The sequence below is a fragment of the Bombina bombina genome, chromosome 7, assembly GCF_027579735.1.
Source record: "Bombina bombina isolate aBomBom1 chromosome 7, aBomBom1.pri, whole genome shotgun sequence".
NCBI lineage: Eukaryota > Metazoa > Chordata > Amphibia > Anura > Bombinatoridae > Bombina > Bombina bombina.
Window position 1 is genome coordinate 230960977 of NC_069505.1, and position 27839 is coordinate 230988815.

Below are 27839 nucleotides of genomic sequence, written 5' to 3' on the forward strand. Positions count from 1 at the left end.
TCGGTAGTCGTTGGAAAGAAGAAGATGCTCCGCGTCGGAAGTCTTGAAAATGGAGCCTCTCCACGCCGGATGGATGAAGATAGAAGATGCCGTCTGGATGAAGACTTCTGCGGGCTTGGATGAAGACTTCGGCCGCTTCGTTGAGGACTTCTCCCGGCTTCTTGGAGGATGGATGTCGGCTCTTCAAAACTGTAAGTGGATCTTCAGGGGTTAGTGTTAGGATTTTTTAAGGGTTTATTGGGTGGGTTTTAGTTTTAGATTAGGACTTGGGCTGCAACAGAGCTAAATGCCCTTTTAAGGGCAATGCCCATCCAAATGCCCTTTTCAGGGCAATGGGGAGCTTAGGTTTTTTTAGTTAGCTTTTTATTTGGGGGGTTGGTTGTGTGAGTGGTGGGTTTTACTGTTGGGGGGGTATTTGTATTTTTTTTTTACAGGTAAAAGAGCTGATTTCTTTGGGGCAATGCCCCGCAAAAGGCCCTTTTAAGGGCTATTTGTAATTTATTGTAGGTTAGGGTTTTTTTTATTTAGGGGGGGCTTTTATATTTAAAGTGTTTGATAATGGAGCGCTCGAGGAGAGCTAAAGTACAGCCGTATTGGACAGATTATAATACCAGATATGAGTAGACTATAGCAAGCGCAGAAGATTAACCACAAATGCCTAATCTATAAGTCCTATAATAAATACTGGGCAGTACTGCAAATAAATTACTACAATAAATGCAATCAATAAAATGCGGATAAAAAATGCGGATAAAAAATGCGGATAAAAAATGGGTTAATTTATATAGAGCAATTCATATGTATGTTTATAAGAAATTTACATAGATATACTGAAATTCATAAAAATACATTTAATACAATAAGTAGAAGGTCGACCTTAATATCTCAAATAACAATGCATCAATAAATAAAATACAGAAATAAAAATATACAAAAAACAAAGTACAAAATACAATGGTTTGATACTGTGTATCCAATCGAACAAATGTGAAATTGTCTATAAAAGAGTCTTTTAGTCCTTTGTGCTTGCAAACTTGAGTATCCGTGTAGACGACAAGCCTCAGTTAAGAAAGTCGATATCTGCAAAAGTATAATGCCCAGGTGCATATAATTGTGTGTTCAATAGTCCCAGAGGATCACCACACCATAAAATTGATAACAATTAGATGATAAAAGTATAAATACGATATGGATATAAATATAAAATTACAAGTAATATCTACTCGCAATCCTGGAGCCTTCGATCCTACAAGCGGCTGCTAACTGAATAACCCCTGAGAACTGACAGGCTGAATTGCAATCAGGCTGAACAGTCTAGGGTGCCGTGGGCCAAAAATTCAGATACACCGTCTGGTCACAGGAATACCGGCTCTATGCGAATATAGATAGTAACTCCGTAAACGGAGTGATTATGAGCAACGCGTTTCAATTTTTCAATCTTTGTCAATACTTTTATCATCTAATTGTTATCAATTTTATGGTGTGGTGATCCTCTGGGACTATTGAACACACAATTATATGCACCTGGGCATTATACTTTTGCAGATATCGACTTTCTTAACTGAGGCTTGTCGTCTACACGGATACTCAAGTTTGCAAGCACAAAGGACTAAAAGACTCTTTTATAGACAATTTCACATTTGTTCGATTGGATACACAGTATCAAACCATTGTATTTTGTACTTTGTTTTTTTGTATATTTTTATTTCTGTATTTTATTTATTGATGCATTGTTATTTGAGATATTAAGGTCGACCTTCTACTTATTGTATTAAATGTATTTTTATGAATTTCAGTATATCTATGTAAATTTCTTATAAACATACATATGAATTGCTCTATATAAATTAACCCATTTTTTATCCGCATTTTTTATCCGCATTTTATTGATTGCATTTATTGTAGTAATTTATTTGCAGTACTGCCCAGTATTTATTATAGGACTTATAGATTAGGCATTTGTGGTTAATCTTCTGCGCTTGCTATAGTCTACTCATATCTGGTATTATAATCTGTCCAATACGGCTGTACTTTAGCTCTCCTCGAGCGCTCCATTATCAAACACTTTAAATATTTGCTAGTTTCTATAGAATCTGAGAGACTTCTATCTGTTTTTGGAGTTTGTGTAGTAGTTTTATTTTGCCGCAGTCTCACACCTTCTGTTTTTCCCGGGGCTTTTATATTTTCATAGGGCCCTTAGATTACGTGTAATTAGTTTAAAGCTTTGATAATTTATTTTTTCTTTTTTGTAACTTAGTGTTTATTTTTTTGTGTAACAGTGTTTGTTATTTTTTGTAACTTAGTTGTTAGTTTTTGGTAGCTTAGTAATTTTTTAGTGTAGATTTAAATTATTTGAGTAGGGTTAGGTGTTTAAATATATAATATAGTTATTTTATTTTGTAGTTTTATGCAATATTAGCATAAAAGTTAGGTTAGATTAATTATTAATTTAATATAGTTTAATGTAATTTTATTATAATAATTAGGATAGGTTAATTATTAATTTAATATAGTTTAATGTAATTTAATATAAAAGTTAGGGTAGGTTAATTAATAGTTTAATATAGTTTAATTTAAATCTAAAGGTAAGTTTAAATTTATTATAAGATAGGGATGAGTTAATATTTAATATAAAGTTAGTGGGTTGTTAGGTTTAGGGGTTAATAGTTTAATTTAGTTTATGGCGATATGGGGGGCTGGCGGTTTAGGGGTTAATAAGTATAATGTAGGTGGCGGTGGACTCCGGGAGTGGAGTAATAGGGATTAATAACTTTATTAGGGTGGCGGTGGGCTCCAGGAGCGGCGGTTTAGGGGTTAATAACTTTATTTAGTTGCCGCGGGGTCCGGGAGCAGCGGTATAGGGGTTAATCAGTTTAGTATAGTGTGGGTGTTTAGTGACAGTATACAACTAAAGCTGGAAAAAAGCCAAAGAGCAGCGAGATCGATGACTATTAGTGAACAACAGTCCACTGCTCATTGCCCCTTACTTGGTGCGCAGCTTTTTGACAGCTTTTTTGGTAACTATGGAGAGCGTATTCAGGTCCGCGGCCGCGATGTTAGGCGAGCGTATTGGTGCCTGCGAATGCAGCACAGTTGACGCTTTGATAAATGGATACAAAAACAATGGGGCTCTACTATATCTAAGTAGTGTGTCCAGAAATAAGGTGCGCCTAATTTATGCTATTTCAAAAAAGTGATAATATGGATAGATCCTAAGTTTTATATCTTACAAAAAATAAACAATATGAACTGTATAATTATAAATACAAATACATAACAATAGTCACCACAGTCATATGGTTAGGAAATATACATCCATAGATGCAAGTGAAAGTCCCAATATAGAGTGATGTCCAATCTGGAAATGATGTCCCAAACGATAGCTGCTCTCTCCAAAGATGTTGAAAAAGAGATGACTGTGTTCTGTATAGAAACAAAAAAAGAAGAGGCGCTCTGGTGCAGATGATCCTTGGCTACAAATGATTCTAAACTAACAGTTCAGAGTAATACTCACAAAGATGTTTGCACATGCAGTGCAATAACAGGTGAGCCGAAGCTTCAGAGCCGCTCGGCTGACTCGCTAGAGGGTGAAATCAGCTGTTCACTGGGTAATCACTTCACCAACGATGTGGGGAAAAAAGATACCTATGACATAAAATATAGATACCGCCCTTGGTGCAGATTATCCCAGGCACAGAATACACATACAACAGATGTCGAGAAGTTATACTCACAAACGGAGTTGCACAAGCAGTGCAATATCAGGCGTGCCGAATCTTAAAGAGCCGTTCGGCTGACTCCCTGAGGCCTGTACAGCTGCTCCTGGATCGTTGGAGGAGTGGTGGAAAATAAAGGTGGATATGCCTTATTGATCCCTTGCTTGGATCAACCTCTATCGGCATATCCACCTTTATTTTCCACCACTCCTCCAACGATCCAGGAGCAGCTGTACAGGCCTCAGGGAGTTAGCCGAACGGCTCTTTAAGATTCGGCACGCCTGATATTGCACTGCTTGTGCAACTCCGTTTGTGAGTATAACTTCTCGACATCTGTTGTATGTGTATTCTGTGCCTGGGATAATCTGCACCAAGGGCGGTATCTATATTTTATGTCATAGGTATCTTTTTTCCCCACATCGTTGGTGAAGTGATTACCCAGTGAACAGCTGATTTCACCCTCTAGCGAGTCAGCCGAGCGGCTCTGAAGCTTCGGCTCACCTGTTATTGCACTGCATGTGCAAACATCTTTGTGAGTATTACTCTGAACTGTTAGTTTAGAATCATTTGTAGCCAAGGATCATCTGCACCAGAGCGCCTCTTCTTTTTTTGTTTCTATACAGAACACAGTCATCTCTTTGATAAATGGGCCTCTATGTGTTTAACCCATACAAATGTGCTGAACAGGTATGTTAAGTCCCACTGAGAACTGCTGGCCGGTGAGCCAATCAGAAGAGAGGAAAGGGCAATTACAAAAGCTCACCAATCACCAGCTGTGTTCTGCATAGAACTTGCCATTTTTGTGCCAACCAACAGGACTTACCTGTATTTAACCCATTTGCAAAATGGAGGGTCAGTAATGTAAAATGTAATTTTTTAACAAAGGAGAGCATTACATTTATATGATAGGCTGAATGTCCTTTTTTTTAAAAAAAACAACATACTTCTCAACCTCCTTGCGAAATCTTTCCTCTTCTTCTGCTACTTTCTGGGTAATTTCCATCTTTCGCCTACAGAAAATAAAAAATGTAAAAAAGAGAAATAAATAAATGAAAAATATTTTTACATCACAGTTTCCTATATACAGTGGGATGTAATATAATTTATTTCATTCAGTCTTTTATTTCATCCACTATTTTTTCTTCCACAAATTAAAAAATATTATAGGAACCATACTGATGTTTTTAAAACCTTTTTTTAACCCTTGGCTGTAAAATAGTATTGCACAATGCATTGCAGCTTGTCTGGTGTCAAAAGAAGAACAAAAAAACAGAATAACAAGTACAAAATAAAGTCATTTATTGAAATACAGAAGTGTTTATGCACTTTTAAGACCCAGGCAGCATACGCTGTCGGCATTTATCATTTCACAAGCATTTCTAGTGAAATGCTTGTGCAATGCCGCCCCTGACTAAAAGATGGCTAAAAGTTCAGAGTTACAGTATTCAATAATGATTTAGCAATATGCTTGCCAGGTGATTGATTCTGCTGTCTGCCAATAAGTATGTAAGCTTCACTGTTTGAACAGTGGTACTGCTGGCTTGTAGTCGTAGCACTATATACTAATTTAAGTGTATTTATTTAAAGGGACATAAAACTCTTTTTTTTTTCTTCCATGACTCAGAGCAAGACATTTTAAACACATTTTCAATATACTTCCATTATCAAAGTTTCTTAATTTTTTTCAGTATCCTTTGCTGAAAAGTAGGAAGGTAAGTTCAGGAGTGTGCACGTGTCTGCAGCACTTTATGACAGCAGTTTTGCAAGAATGTTATACATAAGAAAGAGCACTAGAGGGCAGCACTATTTTCTGTCATGTAGTGATCGAGGCATGTGCACGCTACCTATCTAGATATCTCTTCAAGTAAGAATAACAAGAGAACAAAGCACATTTGATAAAAGAAATAAATTGGAAATTATGCTCTGTCTGAATCATGAAAAATTGGAAAGTATGCTCTGTCTGAATCATGAAAAATTGGAAAGTATGCTCTGTCTGAATCATGAAACATTGGAAAGTATGCCCTGTCTGAATCATGAAAAATTGGAAAGTATGCTCTGTCTGAATCATGCAAAAAAAAAAAAGCAGATTGACAGAGTTTCATTAACAAATTCTGAACAATCCTCTTAACAAATATCAGATGAAGTTAAAGATTTTTTCTGTATAAATGATTCATCCAAAACAAATTTATTTTACTGCAGCTCGTTATCAGCAATAAAACTACTTACAGCCCCTCTTTTTACTGCAGCTCGTTATCAGCAATAAAACTACTTACAGCCTCTCTTTTTCCTGCTGCTCTTTGAGTATTTTGTTAGTTTCCACTGCAAGTTTCTTTTGGCGCAGCAGTTCTTGTCGTTCCAGCTCACGATGCCGTTGCTCTGTCAGCTTTTCGTCTTCAGTCATAAACAACTCTCGACCCTTTGATTGAACATAAATTTAAGGTCAGATAAGCATGAGCAGAATCGTTCATCTACTTGCACTGAAAGCTAAAAGCACCATCTGACACTTGCTCTTCTGTTTTACATCAGCCCAAGAGATTTCTCAATGTTTGTAGTCATCTTAAACATTGTTCTACTTAACTTATTTTATCTAATTTGCTTCACTCTCTTGGGATCCTTTTGTTGAATGAGAAGCAATGCACTAATGGGAGCTAGCTGAACACATTAGGAATATGTTTAAAGCAGTACTGATACTATTTTAGTGCTAAGCTAGTTTTTATTTACTAATTTGAAAACAAATTAATTGCTATATCCTTTTTTTTTGTTTTGTTTAAGCAAAACAACAAAAAGCTTCCGGTCTTTAAAATCCCTTAGATAACTTTAACTTAAAGGGACATAAAACCCAAATGATTGTTTTTATGATTTAAATAGAGCATACAAGTGTATGCAGTTCTCTCACAACTCTTATTATATTCTTTAAGCATGTTACACCTGTAGTTCTCATTGATTTATCGTGTTAGCTAAAACCAGGTGAAGTGAAGTTTGTTCAAAGTTCACAATATTCTTTTTCAATTGACAGAAAATGAATGTATACTAAACTAGAAGCAAATATAAGTTAAACTCTGGTGAAAATATTTCATTTTAATATGTATGTGCTGCAAACTGATAATTTAGGTGTTCCCTGTTAACTTCTTTTTCCCCTGTGAGATTCTCTATGCCAGATAGACTTGTTACTTTCTATGGAAGGCATCTCTTATCTCTCTGGGACTTTCCGGCTCTGCCCTTTTTCTTTGAGAACTCAGTGAGGTCAGCTTATATGTGGACCCAATTTATGATTTCTCTCCAAGTGGGGGGATTCAAGAGAATCTGGCCCATAGAGAGAAAAGAGAGTACAGTATTTTTCTGGTCCTCTTAGTATAGTGCAATGATGTTGTCATTGATCCGATTATCGGGGTGGTGTCACCACGGCTCCTGGATCCGTCTGTTCTTCTCTGTAGCATCACGGTGCCTAGCAATGTGACGTGGTCTCTCAGCCGACCCGCTCTGATGACGTCAGGCGGTCTTTAAATATCCGGTGGAACTGAACTTCTGGGCCTGTTTGTTGGATAGTTTCTCCTTCCTGGATATGTGCTGTTCAATTTGTATTCATTTGTACTGGATAACCCTCTGCCTGCCATATAGTGACTCTGACCTCTGCATTGCCTGACCACTCTATTGGATTACCCTCTGTCTGCCATATAGTGATACTGACCTCTGCTTTGCCTGACCACTCTATTGGATTACCCTCTGTCTGCCATATAGTGATACTGACCTCTGCTTTGCCTGACCACTGTATTGGATTACCCTCTGCCTTCCGTATAGTGACTCTGACCTCTGCTTTGCCTGACCACTCTATTGGATTACCCTCTGCCTTCCGTATAGTGACTCTGACCTCTGCTTTGCCTGACCACTCTATTGGATTACCCTCTGCCTGCCATATAGTGATCCTGACCTCTGCTTTGCCTGACCACTCTCTTGGACTACCCACTACCTGCCATAAAGTGATTCTGACCTCTGCCTTGCCTGACCACTCTATTGGATTACCCTCTGCCTGTCACAAAATGATGCTGACCTCTGTTTTGCCTGACCACTCTCTTGGACTAACCGCTACTGGCCATAAAGTGATACTGACCTCTGCTTTGCCTGACCACTCTATTGGATTACCCTCTGCCTGCCATAAAGGGATGCTGACCTCTGTTTTGCCTGACCACTCTCTTGGACTTCCCTCTACCTGCCATAAAGTGATTCTGACCTCTGCCTTGCCTGACCACTCTCTCGGATTATCCTTTATCTACCATAAAGGTGTACTGTTAACTGCTTTGCCTGCTAACAGCTTCCTGTCTCCTAGAATACAGTACTCAGCTCTTCTGTATACCCGCATCTTCTGTAAGTACTCAATTCTGTGTTTTCTACATTATTGCTTCTTATTTCTGAGTGGGTCACATCCTGGGTTTCTCTCAGTGCTAGTGTGTGCTATATATTCACTCTAGCAATTGGGTCTAGTCCTGGACTGATTCTATACAGCTGACAGTACAAACAGGCCATAACATGGACCCCACTGAGCTGGCCAGGGCCGTGACCCACCAAGGACAACTTTTGGGATCCCATGCAGCCCATTTACAATGGATTGCTGCTTTGCTACAAACTTTGGCTGCCCCATTGCAACCCAACCCTACAAAAGCGGCTCCTTCCATTTCCAGTCCTATCATCCCAGCCGTCCACCCTGAAGGGCACCCTAACCCCAGAATACCCTTTCCTGACAAATATGATAGCAATCCTGATAACTGTCGTGGTTTTTAGAACCAGTGCCAAATTCATTTCAGTAACAGTTCTGCACTGTTTACTACACCCTCTTCTAGGATCACCTTTCTTATTTCTTTAATGAAAGGTAAAGCCCTGGCCTGGGTATCTTCGTTGCTGGAAAAATATGTGGATTCTTTTCTTTTCATATTCTCCTCTGTTTTCGACATCTTCTGCTGTCGAGGCTGGCTTGCTAGACCTGCGTCAAGGTACCCCATCAGTATCTCAATATGCCATCAAGTTTTGCACTCTGGCTGCTGAGATCTCATGGAATCAAGAAGCCCTAAGAGCAGCTTTTCGTAAGGGACTGTCTGAACGTCTGAAAGATGAACTTGTGTTTCGGGATCTCTCGGATTCCCTAGAAGACCTAATCAACCTCTGTATCAGACTTGATGGCAGGTATAGCGAACAACAACAAGAAAAAGAGAGAAGTCGTAAACCTATGTCCAGGACATCATTCCGCCTCGCTCCTCACTTCTCCCAACCAGGGTCATTTTTTACCTCTTCCCTGGACCAAGTAGAACCTATGGAGTTTGAACCATTAAATTGACGGAGACCGAACGCCTGAGAAGACAGAAACTTGGTCTGTGTTTATATTGTGGCCTAAAGGGTCATTTATTGAGGGAATGTCCCACAAGGTCAGTAAAAGCCAAGGCTTAACTTCAGTTCGAGGGACTGAGTTAAGCCAGATATAATTTTCTTCCCTTAACAACAAACTCTTTGTGCCTGTAACTATCCACCTTGAAGATGGCAAGATCCATTCCCAAGGCCTCATTCATTCAGGGGCAGGAGGCGTTTTCATCGACCTTTATATTGTCTCACAAAATACTTCTTTGTTCCTAGACTATTCTGTCAAAGTTTCCACTCTCAGCGGTGATCGGTTGGGTTCGGGACTTATTCAGTTTTCCACTGAGCCTCTACATTTTTTATAGAAGTACTCCACTCCGAATTAATCAGCTTTGACGTTACCGACTCCTCAATTTCCCATAATCCTGAGTCTCCCCTGGCTCCAGTTGCACATCCCAATGTTTTCCTGGACTCAAGGTGAACTTTCTTCCTGGGGTTCTACGTGTTTTCACAATTGTTTACACAGTCCTGCCAAGCCATCAGTCACTATAGTGATTGCTTTGGAAACACCCAATTCCTTACCAGTATCTTATCAGGATTTCCTTGATGTGTTCTCCAAGAAAGAGGCTGAATGCCTTCCTCCTCATCGTTCATTTGATTGCCCCATCAACCTACTTCCAGGAGCACCTTTACCCGTGGCAAGACCTATCCTCTCTCTAGGCCTGAAAACCTAGCCATGGAGGAATACATCAATGACAATCTGGCTAGAGGTTTCATACATCCCTCTTCTTCTCCAGTCAGGCTGGATTCTTCTCTGTTGAAAATGAAAATAAATATGGGGGTCTCTGTCCCTGTATTGACTACAGAGGTCTGAACCAGATTACGGTCAAAAACAGCTGTCCTTTGCTGCTTATTCCAGAACTGTTTACTTACCTTCAAGGTGCTCCAATTTTTACCAAATTGGATCTGCGCAGTGCGTACAATCTCATTAGAATATGTAAAGGGGACAAATAGAAAACGGCTTTTAATACCCGATTCAGACACTATGAACACCTGGTCATGCCATTCCGGCTCTGCAACGCCCCTGCAGTATTCCAAAATTTTTCGTGAACAAAATATTCCATGACTACTTGAACACCTTCGGAATCATCTTGATTATATTCTCATCTTCTCTCAGTCTCTTCAAGACCACATATCTCATGTCAGGAAGGTACTCCAACGACTCAGAGATAATCATCCGTTTGCCAAAATAGAAAAATGCTCTTTTCATCAGGATTCTGTCCCCTTCTTGAGGGAACAGAATTTCCAAGTCAGGTTTTGAAATGGATCACCCTAAATTGCCGGCCATTATCGAATGGCCCAAACCAACCTCCCTTAAAGCTCCCCAACATTTTCTGGGCTTCACCAGTTATTACAGGAAGTTATAAAAGGTTTTGTCACTACAGGCATACCCCACATTTACATACACAATGGGACCATTGTAGCCTGGCATGGATTTTTCCTGTCTTGCAATGAAGGTTCTTGCAGGCATCTTCTTCCAGAATAGACCAGTCTCATATCCACATTAAAAATTTGATCCATGGAGTAGCCTCCATCTTCAATAATTTTTGCAAAATCAAATGGATAGCTTTCTGCAGCCTCAGTATCTGCAGCAGCTGCCTCTCCTTGTACTTTGATGTTATGTAGATTAGACCTCTTCTTAAACCTATTAAACCATCCACGGCTTGCAACAAATTCAGCATCCTTTGCTGCTTCACCTTTCTTAGCCTTCAGGTCATTGAAAAAGCTTAAGGCCTCTATTTAACAAGGTCTGGTGGACCTAAACACAATATTTTCTAAGCTTAGGATCAGCTTAGGGCAACAGAACATATTTACTGTATTGCAAAATAAACACAATATTTTCTAAGCTTAGGGTCAGCTATGAGCATTTATTCTAGTAAGGATGAAGTCATACTGGTATCTTCTGTTTCACAAGTCAACTCTTCAAAGGCGTGTAGCAACTGGTACACTTTTGTATTAAGGGTTTGAAATATAACAAAAATCCCTCAATAAATAAGGGATGTGTTTCTCTTTTGTAAACTAAGCAGGTAATGGTAGTTTAAATTACCTGAATAGATACTGTGAGATTGTTACTTTTGAAATCTTTTAGTAGATTATAAGATAAAGGTTTGAGACAGCTGAGTTGGTATAACTTTTAGTCAGGTAGAATTAATATATTCATTGAGATAGCAATTCAAAGGTATTGAAGTCAAAACCTGTCTTCACGCACACACACAGACATTCTAAAATATATACAGTTCCAAGCAATCCAAACCACACAATCAATATACCATAATTGGATGTTCCAAACTTTACTGATAGTAGTGAGCAGAGTTTCATGCGGTTTTATATGGCACAACTTATACTGAATAAGGAACGTAACAATGCTGCACAGAGAAAGTCAGTTCAAACGTGAGGTAAATTTGAGGATACAAAGCAAGGTAAGTATTATCCAGATAGCCAACATACAATACCCCACAAGGATCCGGTAAGAGCAGAGCTAAGCAGTGACCGCCGATGGCGGTGAGAAGCTGTGTGTGCGCGGCTTGGTTTCCGGAACGCTGAGGATGTAGATCCGGATGCGTATGAATCTGAAGACGATGTCAGGTAGAAAATCCTCAAGGGAATCAGCTGTATCTACAATTAGCAAGTAGGAATGGCACAAGGAAGCAAACGTAACTGTGAGCTTCAATATTCAGGCAATGAGTGTTGAAAGTTACTGCCCTATAAAGGAAAGTTAATTAGGTGGGAGGGGATAATCCTAAAAGGAATATCACAGATCCCCCCAGTCAAGGAATCACCTCAGGGGATTCCATCCGAGGTTTCTCTGGGTAACGACGATGAAAAGCAGTAACCAGACGAGGTGCATGTATCTCAGTAGACCTTTGCCAAGAATTTTCCTCCGGACCATAACCTTTCCACTTTATTAAATATTCCAGCTTATGCCTTCTTACTCTGGAATCAAGAATAGACTCAACTTCAAATTCTTCCTGATTCTCCACCAAGATAGGCGGGGGTCTTAGATTAATACCGTGATGGACTTTAGCAGAATAAGGTTTAATGAGAGACACATGAAATGTGGAATGTATTTTATAAGAATCAGGCAAAATGAGTCTAACTGCGTTCTGGTTAACGATCTTATCAATCGTAAAAGGTCCTAAAAATTGATTGGCAAGTTTTTTACATGGTATTTGTAACTTAAGGTTCCTGATGGATAGTAGAACTTGATCACCAATTTGGTAAGTGGGACTTGGACTATGATGTTTATCATAGTTACGTTTTTGATAGTCTTTTGCCTTTGAGAGAGAATCCTTCAATTGATCTAACCTTTCTTGTAAAGAATTGGTGAATTCTGTGGCACTAGGTGAGTTTACTTCTTTTCTAGAAAGAGATATGGTATTGGGATTGAATCCATAAGTAGCAAAGAAAGGTGACATTTTAAGAGAAGTGGAAACAGAATTGTTGTAAGAAAATTCTGCCATGGGGATATAATCAATCCAATCATCTTGTAAGTAGGTAATGAAACACCTAAGATATTGTTCAAGGGTTTGATTCGTTCTTTCTGTAAGTCCATTTGTTTGGGGATGGAATGCAGTAGTGTATCTACTATCTACTTTTAGTAATATGCATAGGGATTTCCAGAAAGAAGAGGTGAATTGTGTACCTCTGTCCGTAATTATTACGGTGGGTAATCCATGTAATCTTACAATTTGATTCAAAAAGGCTGTAGCTGTTGCGAGAGCGGAAGGCAAACCTTTCATAGGTATGAAATGAGCCAGACGCGTTAGATGATCTATTACAACTAGTATGGTAGTGTGATGTTGAGATTTAGGGAGATCAACAATAAAATCCATAGATATGGTCTCCCATGGTTTATCTGGGATAGGCAGAGGTCTTAAGAGGCCTATTGGTTTTTTATGGGAGATCTTGTTTCTAGCACAAACATCACAGTTTGTTATGTATAGGTAAATTGTGTGGTTCATCCCAGGCCACCAGAAATTTCTTCTAGTTAATTCTATGGTTTTTTGGATTCCCAGGTGACCAGCTAAAGTTCCATCATGGGTTTGTTTAAGGATAGTGTTCCTTAAAGATTCAGGAATGAACAACTTCCTTTTGTAATAATATAGTCCCGTCTGTGGATCTTTATTACAAGATCCAGGTATGTTAGGGTCTTTATTTAGAACCTCAAGTATTTCTTGTTCTAGAGAAGATATAACTCCTATGAATCTTTCTTCAGGGATTACAAACTCAGGGTCATCAGACAGATCTTTTTCATACATTCTAGATAAGGCGTCTGCCTTAATATTGAGTTTCCCTGGTTTATATGTAATTAAAAAATTAAACCGGTCTAAAAAGATGGACCAACGGACCTGTCGTGAATTAAGTGTTTTACTTTTCTTTAAGTATTCTAAGTTCTTGTGATCAGTGAAAATTATGAAAGGGAGATTTGAACCTTCAAGGAGATGTCTCCAATGTTCCAGTGAACATTTTATTGCCAGTAATTCTTTATCCCCTATACTATAGTTCTTTTCAGCAGTAGTGAGCATTCTTGAATAGAAGGCTATGGGATGGGTTTCTGTTTTATCTTTATTCTTTTGTGAAAGAATTGCCCCAATACCAGTATTTGAGGCGTCTACTTCAAGAATAAATTGTGAATCAAAGTTGGGTAATGTTAAAACTGGTGCATTAATGAATTGATTCTTTAGAGTCTCAAAAGATAATTGAGCTTCTTTGGTCCAAGTAAATCTCTGTTTCTTACTTGTTAGTTGTGTTAACGGTTTCACAATTAGTGAAAAATCTTTAATAAAACGACGATAAAAATTTGAGAACCCAATGAATCTTTGTAGAGCTTTGACAGTTGTGGGGACTGGCCAATTTACAATTGCAGAAACCTTTTCTGGATCCATCATGATTTTATTTGGTGTTATAATATAACCCAAGAACTTAATTTCTTGAACGTGAAAAGAACATTTCTCAAGCTTAGCGTATAGTTTGTGGTCTTTTAGCCTAGTAAGCACCCAACGTACATGTTTCTCATGATCTTGCAATGTTTTAGAATAAATGAGGATGTCATCCAAATAAATTATAACACATACATCCAATAAATCTCGAAAGATTTCGTTAATAAAATGTTGGAATGTAGCGGGCGCATTACTTAGGCCGAAAGGCATCACGTTGTATTGATACAGCCCATAACGTGTTCTAAACGCTGTTTTCCATTCGTCACCTTGTTTGATTCTAATTAAATTATAAGCACCCTTCAAATCAAGTTTAGAATATATGGTGGCGCCATGTAAGCGTTCAAGAAGCTCAGGAATTAAGGGTAGTGGGTATCTGTTCTTTAAGGTAATATCATTTAGTGCTCTGTAGTCAATAATAGGACGTATCGTCCCATCCTTGTTTTTAACTAAAAACATACCTGCTGCTGCAGGGGAAGTAGAATGTGAAATGAACCCTTTGCGCAGATTATCGTCTAAGTAGGCTCTTACAAAAGCTAGTTCGGTTTGAGAGAGGGGATATATTTTCCCATGTGGAACTTGTGACCCAGGTATTAGATCTATCGGACAATCGAACTCCCTGTGTGGGGGAAGACTTTCTGCCTCTTTAAGGTCAAAAACCTCTGCCAGATCCTGATAAGGTCTGGGTATCCCATTCTCTAGAGTAGCTATGGTACAGTGTGGGTAACAGGTCTTCAAACAATAAGAAGAACTTAGTGTTATTTTATTTTGAGACCAGTCTATATTCGGGTTGTGTTTCTGCAACCAGGAAAACCCCAGAATTATTGTGTGTAATGATATAGGAATTAAATCAAATGAGATATATTCAGTATGACCTTCCTTAGTGGTTATAAGTAAAGGTATAGTGTGATGAGTTATTGGACCTTGTTGTATTAGTGAACCATCTATTAATTTGACAAAGAGAGGTTTTGCTTTACACACAATAGGTATTTTATTATTCTTAACAAAGGTAGTATCTATGTAACTCCGTGAGGCCCCAGAATCAACCAAAGCTTTAGATTGAATGTTTTTCTGGTCCCACTGTAATGAAAAAAACAAAGTCATTTGTGTATCCAATGTTAGATTAAACAAATGAGTGCTGTGGGTTAGCTTACCCTTCTTTTGCTTCAGAAGTTGAGGACATGAAGAAACAGTATGCTCTTTATGAGCACAGTAGAGACACAAATTTTCCATTCTTCTCCTGGCTTTTTCCTCTGGTGTGAGGGGACCTCTGATGACTCCAATTTCCATAGGCGTACTGGTACTAGGTCTTTCCTGAGTAGAGGTATGGTTGAAGGGACGTTTTGGTATGACATCATAACCTGCTTTTTCAGCCTTTCTTTCACGGAGTCTTCTATCTAAAGTTGTACTGAGTTTTATAAGAGAGAGGAGACTGTCAGGGGCATCCAGGCGGGAGAGTTCGTCTTTTAAGTTTTCTGACAATCCTAAACGAAATTGAGTACGCAAACTAATCTCATTCCATTGAGAGTCTTCTGCCCACATTTGGAATTCAGTTGTGTATTCCTCAATGGTTCTTTTTCCTTGCTTTAAGGAACGTAATTTTGTATCTGCAGTGATTTGACTGTTGGAATCCTCATATAAGTTTGTGAGTGCTCGAAAAAAATCTTGTAGTGAATCTAGGATAGGATTATTACTTTCAAAGAACCTATTAGCCCATGTTCTTGGTTCCCCTTGTAAAAAGGAAATGGTTGTGCATACTTTGATTCTCTCTGTATGATATGTACGTGGTCTTAGAGAAAAAAGTAGATGGCAGGCATTTTTAAAATCCCTAAACTCATTCCTTTTACCCGTAAATGGTTGGGGATAATGAACATGTGGTTCTGGGCTTTCAGCACTTTTAATAGGCAAACAGTCTTTTAGTAAAGCTCTCAATGCAGCAGTTTCTGCTTGCACTTCAGTTAACCCTTTATTTAAATAGTCTAGTTTTTGATATATATTAGTTAACTCATTCTTTACTTCCTGAGGATTCATGTTAGGTTGTTATATAAATAAACCCTTATTTTTTAGGCCTGAATATTATGTAGCAACTGGTACACTTTTGTATTAAGGGTTTGAAATATAACAAAAATCCCTCAATAAATAAGGGATGTGTTTCTCTTTTGTAAACTAAGCAGGTAATGGTAGTTTAAATTACCTGAATAGATACTGTGAGATTGTTACTTTTGAAATCTTTTAGTAGATTATAAGATAAAGGTTTGAGACAGCTGAGTTGGTATAACTTTTAGTCAGGTAGAATTAATATATTCATTGAGATAGCAATTCAAAGGTATTGAAGTCAAAACCTGTCTTCACGCACACACACAGACATTCTAAAATATATACAGTTCCAAGCAATCCAAACCACACAATCAATATACCATAATTGGATGTTCCAAACTTTACTGATAGTAGTGAGCAGAGTTTCATGCGGTTTTATATGGCACAACTTATACTGAATAAGGAACGTAACAATGCTGCACAGAGAAAGTCAGTTCAAACGTGAGGTAAATTTGAGGATACAAAGCAAGGTAAGTATTATCCAGATAGCCAACATACAATACCCCACAAGGATCCGGTAAGAGCAGAGCTAAGCAGTGACCGCCGATGGCGGTGAGAAGCTGTGTGTGCGCGGCTTGGTTTCCGGAACGCTGAGGATGTAGATCCGGATGCGTATGAATCTGAAGACGATGTCAGGTAGAAAATCCTCAAGGGAATCAGCTGTATCTACAATTAGCAAGTAGGAATGGCACAAGGAAGCAAACGTAACTGTGAGCTTCAATATTCAGGCAATGAGTGTTGAAAGTTACTGCCCTATAAAGGAAAGTTAATTAGGTGGGAGGGGATAATCCTAAAAGGAATATCACAAGGCGAGACGCTTTCTTGCTGGCGAATTGGGCGTACTACAAGTAGCAATAAGAGAAGGAGCTGGACTGGGTGGTGATGTCAGAGCTAGAAATGGACTGTCAGTTGATGTTGATGATCTGGGATCCAAATGACTGTCTGTCGATGATGATGATCTGCGTGCTGATGGACTTTTAGAAAAGTACATCTCTATGGAGGTTTGAAGTGTAGTTCTCTTCTTTTCTCTGTTGATTTCTTTATAACAGGAATAAGCCCCTGAAATGTTACCATTGACTGTGGAGCTTCATTTAAAGTCCCTATAATGCTTTTCAAAAAGAGCCATGGCGCTATCAAGATGACGGAAAGCTTGAAAGAGAATTTTTGAAGTTAAGCCTTCAGGCTGTTCAATGGTCTCAACTCCATTTTGCACATCTTCTTCTTCTTCTCTCTCCTCTTCAAGTTCTAGAAGATCTTCATTGCTGAGGGGCTCAGTATGGTATGCAAGCAGTTCAGCAACATCTTCTGGCTCTACTTCCAGCTCTAACTGCTTTGTCATGTCTACAATATTTTCAGTAACATTAGCTACAGAATCATCAACGCCTTCGGAATCATCAGCTAACTGTGGGCATAATTTTTTCCAGGCCCTTTTCATTGTGGTATCCTTTTATGTCATTCCAATCATCTCTTACAGTTCTAATGCAATCCAAGATGTTGTAGCTTTTCCAGAATTTCGATAGGACTTCTTGCCCTGCACCTTCTTCTTTGTCTATTGCTGCAATACACTTACTGAATGTTCTTTTTAAGTAGTTTAACTTGAAGGCAGCTATGACACATTGATCCATGGGCTGTAGTAATGAGGTGGTATTTGGTGGTAGGAATTCCACTCTAACATTAGGGTTGAGCTCACCTAGCGTTCAGGGGAATTATCAACAAGCAGCAAAATGTTGAAAGGGATATTATTGTCCTTGCAATAAGCTTTCACCTCTGGAACAAAGCAGGTGTCAAACCAATCCTCAAAAAGGGCTGCAGTTACCCATGCTTTTTTATTAGCCCTCCAATGCAATGGAAGTCTAGTTTGAACGTAGTTCTTCAAAGCTCTTGGATTTTGAAAATGGTAAATTAGCAAAGGCTTTAGCTTTAAGGTACCAGAAGCATTGCCACCTAACAGAAGGGTTATTCTATCTTTAGCTGGCTTGTAGCCTGGCATTGATTTTTCCTGTCTTGCAATGAAGGTTCTTGCAGGCATCTTCTTCCAGAATAGACCAGTCTCATCCACATTTAAAATTTGATCCATAGAGTAGCCTCCATCTTCAATAATCTTTGCAAAATCAAATGGATAGCTTTCTGCAACCTCAGTATCTGCAGCAGCTTCCTCTCCTTGTACTTGTTGTTATGTAGATTAGATCTCTTCTTAAACCTAGCAAACCATCCACGGCTTGCAACAAATTCAGCATCCATTGCTGCTTCACCTTTCTTAGCCTTCGGGTCATTGAAAAAGCTTAAGGCCTCTATTTAACAAGGTCTGGCGGACCTGATCCGACAGTGCGGATCAGGTCCGCCAGACCTTGCTGAATACGGAGAGCAATACGCTCTCCGTATTCAGCATTGCACCAGCAGCTCACAAGAGCTGCTGGTGCAACGCCGCCCCCTGCAGACTCCCGGCCAATGGGCCGCCAGCAGGGGGTGTCAATCAACCCGATCGTACTCGATTGGGTTGATTTCCGGTGATGTCTGTCCGCCTGCTCATAGCAGGCGGACAGGTTATGGAGCAGCGGTCTTTGTGACCGCTGCTTCATAACTGCTGTTTCTGGCGAGTCTGAAGACATGCTATCCCTTTTTCGAATTGTTGTGGTGTTAACAGGTGTAGCACTTTTAACTTCTGCAACAATTTTTTCTCTGTTCTTCATGACTGTGTTAACTGTGGTCCTAGTGAATCCTAGCTTTCGGCATATTTCAGCTTGAATTACACCTTTATCATACAATCTAATAATTTTAAGCTTCATATCAAAGGTAATAGATTTACGGCATTTCTATTTATCTGCCATTATTGCAAAGCTCCAACAATCAGGCAGCTCTAGGTAAAGGTACATTTGTACTGTGTGCCAAGCGTGTTACAATCAGTACTGTACGTGTACTGTATACAGTATATGTTCCCCAAAGTTCTATGTACTGGTGCAGTGCAGTATTATGGCAGGAATAAAATACCAATTTGGGTGCAGGAATCTTCTATACAGTGTACTGTACTCATGATTCACTTTTTAACTTTAATGTCATTAGTGCGCGGCTTCTAGACAGTGAGCGGAAACCCCACCTCTTCCTGGTGCGCAGCAACATCTTCCTGGCGCACGGCAATCTCTTCCTGAACCATATAGACTAACTGTTCATGTGCGCTGGCGCTGGTTTTTGTCCGTTCTCGCGAGTGTCCGTAAAGAGAGGTTCCGTAATAGGTATGTACGTACTTGCGAATGTCCGTAAAGTGAAGGTCCGTAAAGCGGGGTATGCCTGTATTTCTTCACCCTTACTTCCTTGACTAAAAAGGGTCAGAATTGCAAAGAGTGGTTTACTGAATCTATTCAGGCCTTTGAAACTCTCAAATAGATTTTTTTCTTCTGCTCTAATCTTACGTCACCCTGACCCTAAACTTCAGTTCATCTTGGAGATGGATGCTTCCTCTGTAGCCGCAGGAGCGGTTCTTTCCCAACGCAACACCTAATCCGGTAAAATCCATCCTGTGGGTTTCTTCTCTAAAAATTCAACTCACCTGAATTAAAGTATGATGTTGGAAACAAAGAGTTGTTAGCTATCAAGATGGCCTTGGACGAATGGAGGCATTGGTTGGAGGGTATTACTCAGCCTTTTTTGATCCTAACTGATCACAAAAATCTACTCTACCTCCAAACTGCCAGATGCCTGAACTCTCGCCAGGCTAGGTGGTTGCTGTACTTCACTATGTTCTCTCCTACATCCCCGGTACCAAAAATATCAAAGCTGATGCCCTTTCCAGACAGTTTCAAGTGGTCAACTCAGTACAGCAAGAACAAGACAATAGCCTTCAGCCTCATAAAATAATAGCTCAGCTCTCAGTCTCTACTCTGCAAGACTTATGTACTGCTCAGGTGAATCTTCCCTCTGATTGCAAGCCCCCCGCAGGTTTCCGCTCTAAACTTCTTCATTGAGCCCATGATAACGTCCTTGCTGGAGATCCTGGAATCAGCAATACTTTATGGAAAGTGAAGCAACATGTCTGGTGGCCCTCTTTAGAAAAGTATATTAAGGACTATCTTTCTGCCTGCACTGTATGCACATCTAATAAAACCCCACATCATCTTCCTTCGGGTCTGCTTTAGCCTCTGCCCATTCCTCATCAACCTTGGACTCATTTGTCCATGGATTTTATCACTGACCTTCCACTCTCAGCTTTGAGTAACAGTTGACAGATTCATTAAATCTGCTCATTTTGTTCTTTTACCTGGATTACCATCTGCCAAAAAACTCTCCAAACTTTTTATTCAGTATATTGTAAGATTGCATGGTTTGCCACTCAATATTGTATCAGACAGAGGAGTACAGTTTGTTTCCCAGTTTTGGAGATCTCTTTGTAAGCAGTTTGGTACTACCATATCTCTATCTACATCACACCACCCTCAGTTTAATGGTCAAACCGAGAGGGTCAACCAGTATCTGGAAACATACCTTAGACACTATGTGGATGATCATCATCATTTGAATTGGGCCCAGTTGTTGCCTCTTGCTGAGTTGTTTAATAATTATCATTGTAATGCTTCTCTAAAGACCTCACCATTTAAAGTGGATTATGGATTAGATCCCAGAATCTTTCCTCTATCTACCTCTACCACTAGAGTACCCGCTGCTGATCCGTCTGCCAAAAGACTGTGTCAACATTGGCCGAGAATCCGTCATCTTCTCTTTAACAATTCAAAACTGTATACATTATATGCTGATTGTAAAGAGGCACCCAAGTACCATTGTGGAGTGAAGGTTTGGATCTCCACGTGACATCTACGTCTCAAACAACCTTCAACAAAACTAGGCCCTTTTCGCATCATGAACCAAGTTTTCTCTAGCACTCCCCAAGTATCTGAAGATCCATCCATTTTTTCATGTCTCTCTCCTTAAACCTGCAATCCACAATCCAATCCAAAGTAAGTATTCCAAACAGAAAATGTCTCCTCCTCCTTTGATAGTCAATGGACAAGCCGAGTTTGAAGTGAGCCATATCCTGGATTCCAAACTTTGTGGCAAGATTTGTATTATCTCATCAACTGGAAGGCTATCCGGTCACCGACCGTTCTTGGGAACCAGATAGTCAGGTCCATGCTCCTGCTATGATTAAGGCTTTCCATAAGGCTCATCCTTCCAAACCAGGTCCTGTCCCCCTGAGGGGACTTTGAGGAGGGTGTACTTTCATGGATCGGATCATCGTCATGTCACCACGGCTCCCGGATCCATCTGTTCTTTTAAGTAGTGTCACGTTGCCTAGCAAAGGGACGCGGTCTCTCAGCTGACCCGTTCTGATGACGTCAGCCGGGTCTTTATATCTCCAGCGGGACCAAACTTCTGGGCCCGTTTATTGGATAATTTCTTCTTTCTGGGTATGTGCTGTTCGTTTTGTACTCCTTTGTACTGGATAACCCTCTGCCTGCCATATAGTTACTCTGACATCTGCTTTGCCTGACCACTCTATTGGATTACCCTCTGCCTGCCATATAGTAATACTAACCTCTGCTTTGCCTTACCACTCTATTGGATTACCCTCTGCCTGCCATATAGTGACTCTGACCTCTGCTTTGCCTGACCACTCTATTGGATTACCCTCTGTCTGCCATATAGTGACTCTGACCTCTGCCTGCCATATAGTGACTCTGACCTCTGCTTTGCCTGACCACTCTATTGGATTACCCTCTGCCTGCCATATAGTAATACTGACCTCTGCTTTGCCTGACCACTCTATTGGATTACCCTCAGGCTGCCATAAAAGTGATACCTCTGCCTTGCCTGACCACTCTCTCTCTGATTATCCTTTATCTACCATAAAAATTTACTGTCCACTGCTTTGCCGGCTCACAGCTTACTGTTTCCTAGAATACAGTACTCAGCTCTCCTGTCTCCCTGCATCTTCTGTAAGCACTCAGTTCTGTATTTTCTACATTATTGCTTCTTTTTTTCCTGAGAGGGTCACGTCCTGGGTTTCTCTCAGTGTGCTAGTGTGAGTGATATATTCACTCTAGCAATTGGGTCTAGTCGTGGACGGACTCTATATGGATGACAGATGCCATGTAATATGCTTAGAGAATATAATGAGAGTTGTGAGAGAGCTTCAAACACACCCAGGGAACTCCATTGTCCCTCCCACTTTCTGAAACTGACAGTCTTATTTCACATAAGAAAAAACATACAAAGTACAATGCAATTTGGAAAAGATACACAGAAATATACAGAGTATAATCCTAGTTTGTTAAAATTACACTAACAAAAAATAGAAAGTGCAAAGCTTAAATGTAATAAAACATAAAAAGACTAAATATTAAGTCTAAGTAATATAAAATACAAAGCAGAAAGTGTAATTGTAACAAAACTCTCATGTCATGCAGAGCTATATAGCACTCTAATTGTCTCTCCATATTCAGAAATACAGGTAACACCCCATAGTAAGATACAGCAAAATTTGTATTGCTAGAATATTTTGAGTGATCTCAAATTACAGGAGAATCATTTTAGATGGTCTCCCCCGAGCAGAAAGCTTTAGAGAAATGAGTCCCAAATATCTGTCTCCCCTATGTATTTCTTTATATCATCTTCTGATTCAGCTTATTTATGTTGCACCTGCATACTCCTTCGAGCTGGTATCTGTTTTTCATCCTTCCCTTTATATCTCCCCTTTTATAGGATTCTTTGTCTCTCACAGATTTAATATAACTCAGCTAGAGGCAGCAAATGCTTCATGCTAATAAGTCAAGTCAGAATTTTTCTAACAACGGTTGATTGGTGTTATTGGACTAAAAAAAATTATTTTACAAATCTGATGCTAAATAAAGTTGCTGCACAATTTTAATTAAATAAAGAAAATATATTTTTTCTCATAAGTAAGATAGAATGTTCATTTTGTTAACAGAACGCTTATTTAATAGAAATAAATAAGCTTTATTTAACACACTATAAAGCACAATCACAGCATGGAGAACACACGTCTTCTGATTTACTTACCGCACCAGCTACAATGGTTAAAGTCAGACTACGGCTGCTTTTTAACACTCTCACAGCCTAAAATTTAAAGAAAATAAAAATAAATGTATGATAATTATATTCTGTCACTATACATTTTTTTAAATAATATCCACTACGTCAAAACTTTGCTTGTAACTCAAACTTTTGATGTGAAAGGCACCAATTGTTCTCATAGTTAAAGGGATATGAAATACAAGTGTTTCCTCTTTCAGAATCCAGATAGAAAATACAATTTTAAACAACTTTGCAATTTACTTCTACTATCAAATTTCCTTCATTCTCTTGATATCCTTTGGTCAAGAAGCAGCAATAAACTACTAGGATCTACCTGATAAAATCTAATCAGCCAATCACAAGAAACAAATGTGTGCAGCTCCCACTAGTGTAGGATGAGTACATATTATTTTTCATCAATGGATACCAAAAGAACAAAGTAGATTTTAAAATAGAAAAAATATATTAAAAAAACAATTAAAAATTGTGCTCTAGCTAAACTAAAATGTTTCAGAATGTATTACGGTGCTTTATTTAAAAAAAAAAAAAAAAAAAAGTACCAAGACTCTATCTAATCATGTAATTTTTACTTTACTCAATGTAAACAAATATTTTTTAATGCAGAACAATATTTGAATAGGTTAATTGCTGCTGTGTTATATGCATTTTAGTAAAATTGAGATTACCTTTCAATACAGAAATAATAACAATAAAAAGAAAGATACTGTATTTCATTCGAAAGTGGCCAAATGGATTTTGAATAGATGAAGGGACAGTCTACTTGAAAAATTTAATTGTTTAAAAAGTAGATAATCCCTTTATTACCCATTCCCCAGTTTTGAATAACCAACACATATTAATATACTTTTTACTTCTGTGATTATCTTGTATCTAAACCTCTGCAGACTAGTTTCAGTTCTTTTGACTTCCATTTTAGCCAATCAGTGCTTACTCATAGATATTACCCCCGAGAGTGAGCACAATGTTATCAAAAAGTTGTTGTCAAAATGCACTGAGATAGGGGCGGCTTTCAAAGGTTAGAAATTAGCATATGAACCTACCTAGGTTTAGCTTTCAACAAAGAATACCAAAAGAAAAAAACAATTTTGATGATAAAAGTTAAATGGAAAGTTGTTTAAAATTGCATGCCCTATCTGAATCATTAAAGTTTAAATTTTGACTAGACTGTCCCTTTAACTTCCTGCAAAATTATTGTAAAACCATGTGAGGTGTAAAAATATCGGCACTATTGTGCACTAACACTGCTCAATCTAAACAAATACAGCTTTACGTTTTGTGCTCAAATTAAGTTAAAATGAATATATGAGGGTTTTAGAGATAGTCTAGGGTGCACTAACACCTGGATGTCAGATAGCGCAGGTAGGCTAAATCCCTCACATTCTATAGGGATGTGTTGAAAAATTCATATTGGCTATCGCTCAAGTGCTAAGCCAAAGTTGCACTAAAACAAAGGTCAAATAGTGGAGATCATCACTAACTTTTAAACTACTATTTTTTATCGAAATATATGTATAAAACTCTGCACACAGACATACAAACATGCATACATATGTACACACACATAAATGCATACATATGTACACAAATACACACATATATACATACATATGTACATACACACATACATAAATATGTAAACACATACATATATATATACACACACACATATATACATACATAGGTACATACACACACATATATATGTACACAAACACACATATATACTGTACATACATAAGTACATACACACACATACATATGTATACACACATATATACATACATAGGTACACACACACATATATATGTACACAAACACACATATATACTGTACATACATAAGTACATACACACACATACATATGTATACACACATATATACATACATAGGTACATACACACACATATATATGTACACAAACACACATATGTACATACATAAGTACATACACACATACATATGTATACACACATATATACATACATATGTACACACATACATATGTGCACACAAACACATACACTCACTGGCAACTTTATTAGGTACTAATTGCTTGGTAACACAAATTGCTAATCAGCCAATCACATGGCAGCAACTCAATGCATTTAGGCATCTAGACGTGGTAGTATATTTAAGTAACTTTGAAAGTGGCATGGTTGTTGGTGCCAGACGGGCTGGTCTGAGTATTTAAAAAACTGCTGATTTACTAGGATTTTCATGCACAACCATCTCTAGGGTTTACAGAGAATGGTCCGAAAAAGAGAAAATATCCAGTGAGCGGCAGTTGTGTGGACGACAATGCCTTGTTGATGTCAGAGGAGAATGGGCAGACTGGTTCGAGATGATAGAAAGGCAATAGTAACTCAAATAACCAATCATTACAACCAAGGTATGCAGAATACCATCTTTGAATGCACAACACTTTGAACCTTGAAGCAGTTGGGCTACAGCAGCAGAAGACCACACTGGGTGCCACTCCTGTCAGCTAAGAACAGAAAACTGAGGCTACAATTCGCACAGGATCACCAAAATTGGACAATAGAAGATTGGAAAAACACTGCCTGGTGTGATGAGTCTCTATTTCAGCTGCAACATTCAGATGGTAGGGTCATAATTTGTTGTAAACAACATCAAAGCATGGATCAATCCTGCCTTGTATCAACAGTTCAGGGTGGTGGTGGTGGTGGTGTAATAGTGTGGGGGATATTTTCTTGGCACACTTTGGGCCCCTTAGTACCAATTGAGCATTATTTAAACTCCATGGCCTACATGAGTATTGCTGCTGACCATGTCCATCCCTTTATGACTACATTGCACCCATCTTCTGATGGCTAATTCCAGCAGAATAATGCACCATATCACAACGCTCAAATCATCTCAAACTGGTTTCTTGAACATGACAATGAGTTCACTGTACTGCAATGGCCTCCACAGTCACCAGATCTCAATTCAATAGAGCACCTTTGGGATGTGGTGGAACGGAAGATTTGCATCATGGATGCGCAGCCGAAAAATTTGCAGCAACTGCGTGATGCTATCATGTCAATATGGACCAAAATGTCTGAGGAATGTTTCCAACACCTTGTTGAGTCTATGCCACAAAGAATTAAGGCAGTTCTCAAGGCAAAAGGGGGTCCAACCTGATACAAGCAAGGTGTACCTAATAAAGTGGCTGGTGAGTTTAAATACATACATATATACACACACACAAATACATACATACAACACATACACAGGTATATATACGCACACATATAAATACACACGCATACCTTTGAGCCTTCCCAGTCACATCCCATTAAATCAGTGTTAAAAGATTTCTTTCAATAATTAACCTTTATTTTACATTTGATTTGTATAGATATGAGTGACACACTTTATTTTAATATATTTAGCATATGTTTTGTTATTTTCAAGCATTAACACTACTTAAATTCTCCAAAAGCGCCAAATCCTCTAGTGCTACATTGTGTTGTGCACAAAATGAGCACCAATAGCACATCCTACTCTATCCATTGAAAGTATAGGGTGTGCTAAAAAAATGTTGTCCGTGTTAAGATTGTCAGAAAAACTTTTTTTACCATTCACGTGTAAGACCATATTGTGCCCTAACGCACGGTTGCACTAAGAATAATGCACCCTGCGCTATTGGTTGAGCTCCACTTGTAATTTAGCCCTGAGTCAGACCAAGGAAAGGAAAAATAGACAATTGGAAGGACAGGCAGACAAACGGAAGGACATACAGACAAATGGAAGGACAGACAAAGGTTGTGAGAATACAGTGAACAAACATAAACATTCCATATAGCAGACACAGATCTTAGCCCCATATATATCTTTATCAATTGCTTTGTTAATTTAATATGAATATGAGATTATCTCTGGGATTTCAGATCTCCTCTAATCCTATGTTTTCCTTGCACTGAGCCAGAGAGCATTTGAGCAACCCCCAGTATAACAGTCCCCAATCCTGCCTCATCCTGGGAAAATAAATTCATGTTATGTTTCACTATGTTGCTGCTATGTTCTTGATAAGCTTGTAGAATCTAGTCTAGTGAAACATAACATGACTTTATTAAAAACAGTAGGTATATTTCTAAAATATATACTGTTTTTAATAAAGCTACTTTTTGTTTTTTAGCCTAATGGAGGTTTACCCGTTATCCATTTGATTAGGAATCATGCTTGTCAGCCAATGAGCAGGTATACCTCAGAATCAGCTATTAGTCTAAATTAAAATCCAAACAACTTTTATGTGACAATTTTCATGCAAAATACATAAATAAAATACCATACTGTATAAAAAAAATAGTTTAATGGATGCTAAATTGTATATGCCTGCAATGTTACTTTTAATTGAGAAGAGTTATTCAGTGTTTATCTTTGTTTAGGTTTTATAGTAACAGAGGCCTAGATTTAGAGTTTTGTCGGTAACGACCCGCGTAGCTAACGCTGGCTTTTTTCTGGCCGCACCTTTTAAATACCTCTGGTATTGAGAGTTCACAGAATGGCTGCGTTAGGCTCCAAAAAGGGAGCGTACAGGCATATTTAACGCCACTGCAACTCTCGATACCAGAGTTGCTTACGGACGTGGCCAGCTTCAAAAACATGCTCGTGCACGATTCCCCCATAGAAAACAATG

At 38.7% G+C, this 27839-nt stretch overlaps 1 protein-coding gene across 3 annotated transcripts in view; it reads right to left on the reverse strand.

The window, feature by feature from the left end:
• USH1C (USH1 protein network component harmonin) overlaps positions 1-27839 on the reverse strand; it is a 393388-nt gene that overhangs the window by 187154 nt on the left and 178395 nt on the right. For all 3 annotated transcript variants that reach the window (XM_053720656.1, XM_053720654.1, XM_053720653.1), the window contains exons 11-13: positions 23162-23218; positions 5990-6132; positions 4661-4726 (exon numbers count right to left, since the gene is read on the reverse strand). In XM_053720656.1, coding sequence (XP_053576631.1) covers positions 4661-4726; positions 5990-6132; positions 23162-23218 — 266 coding nt within the window. The remainder of the gene's footprint in view (positions 1-4660; positions 4727-5989; positions 6133-23161; positions 23219-27839) is intronic.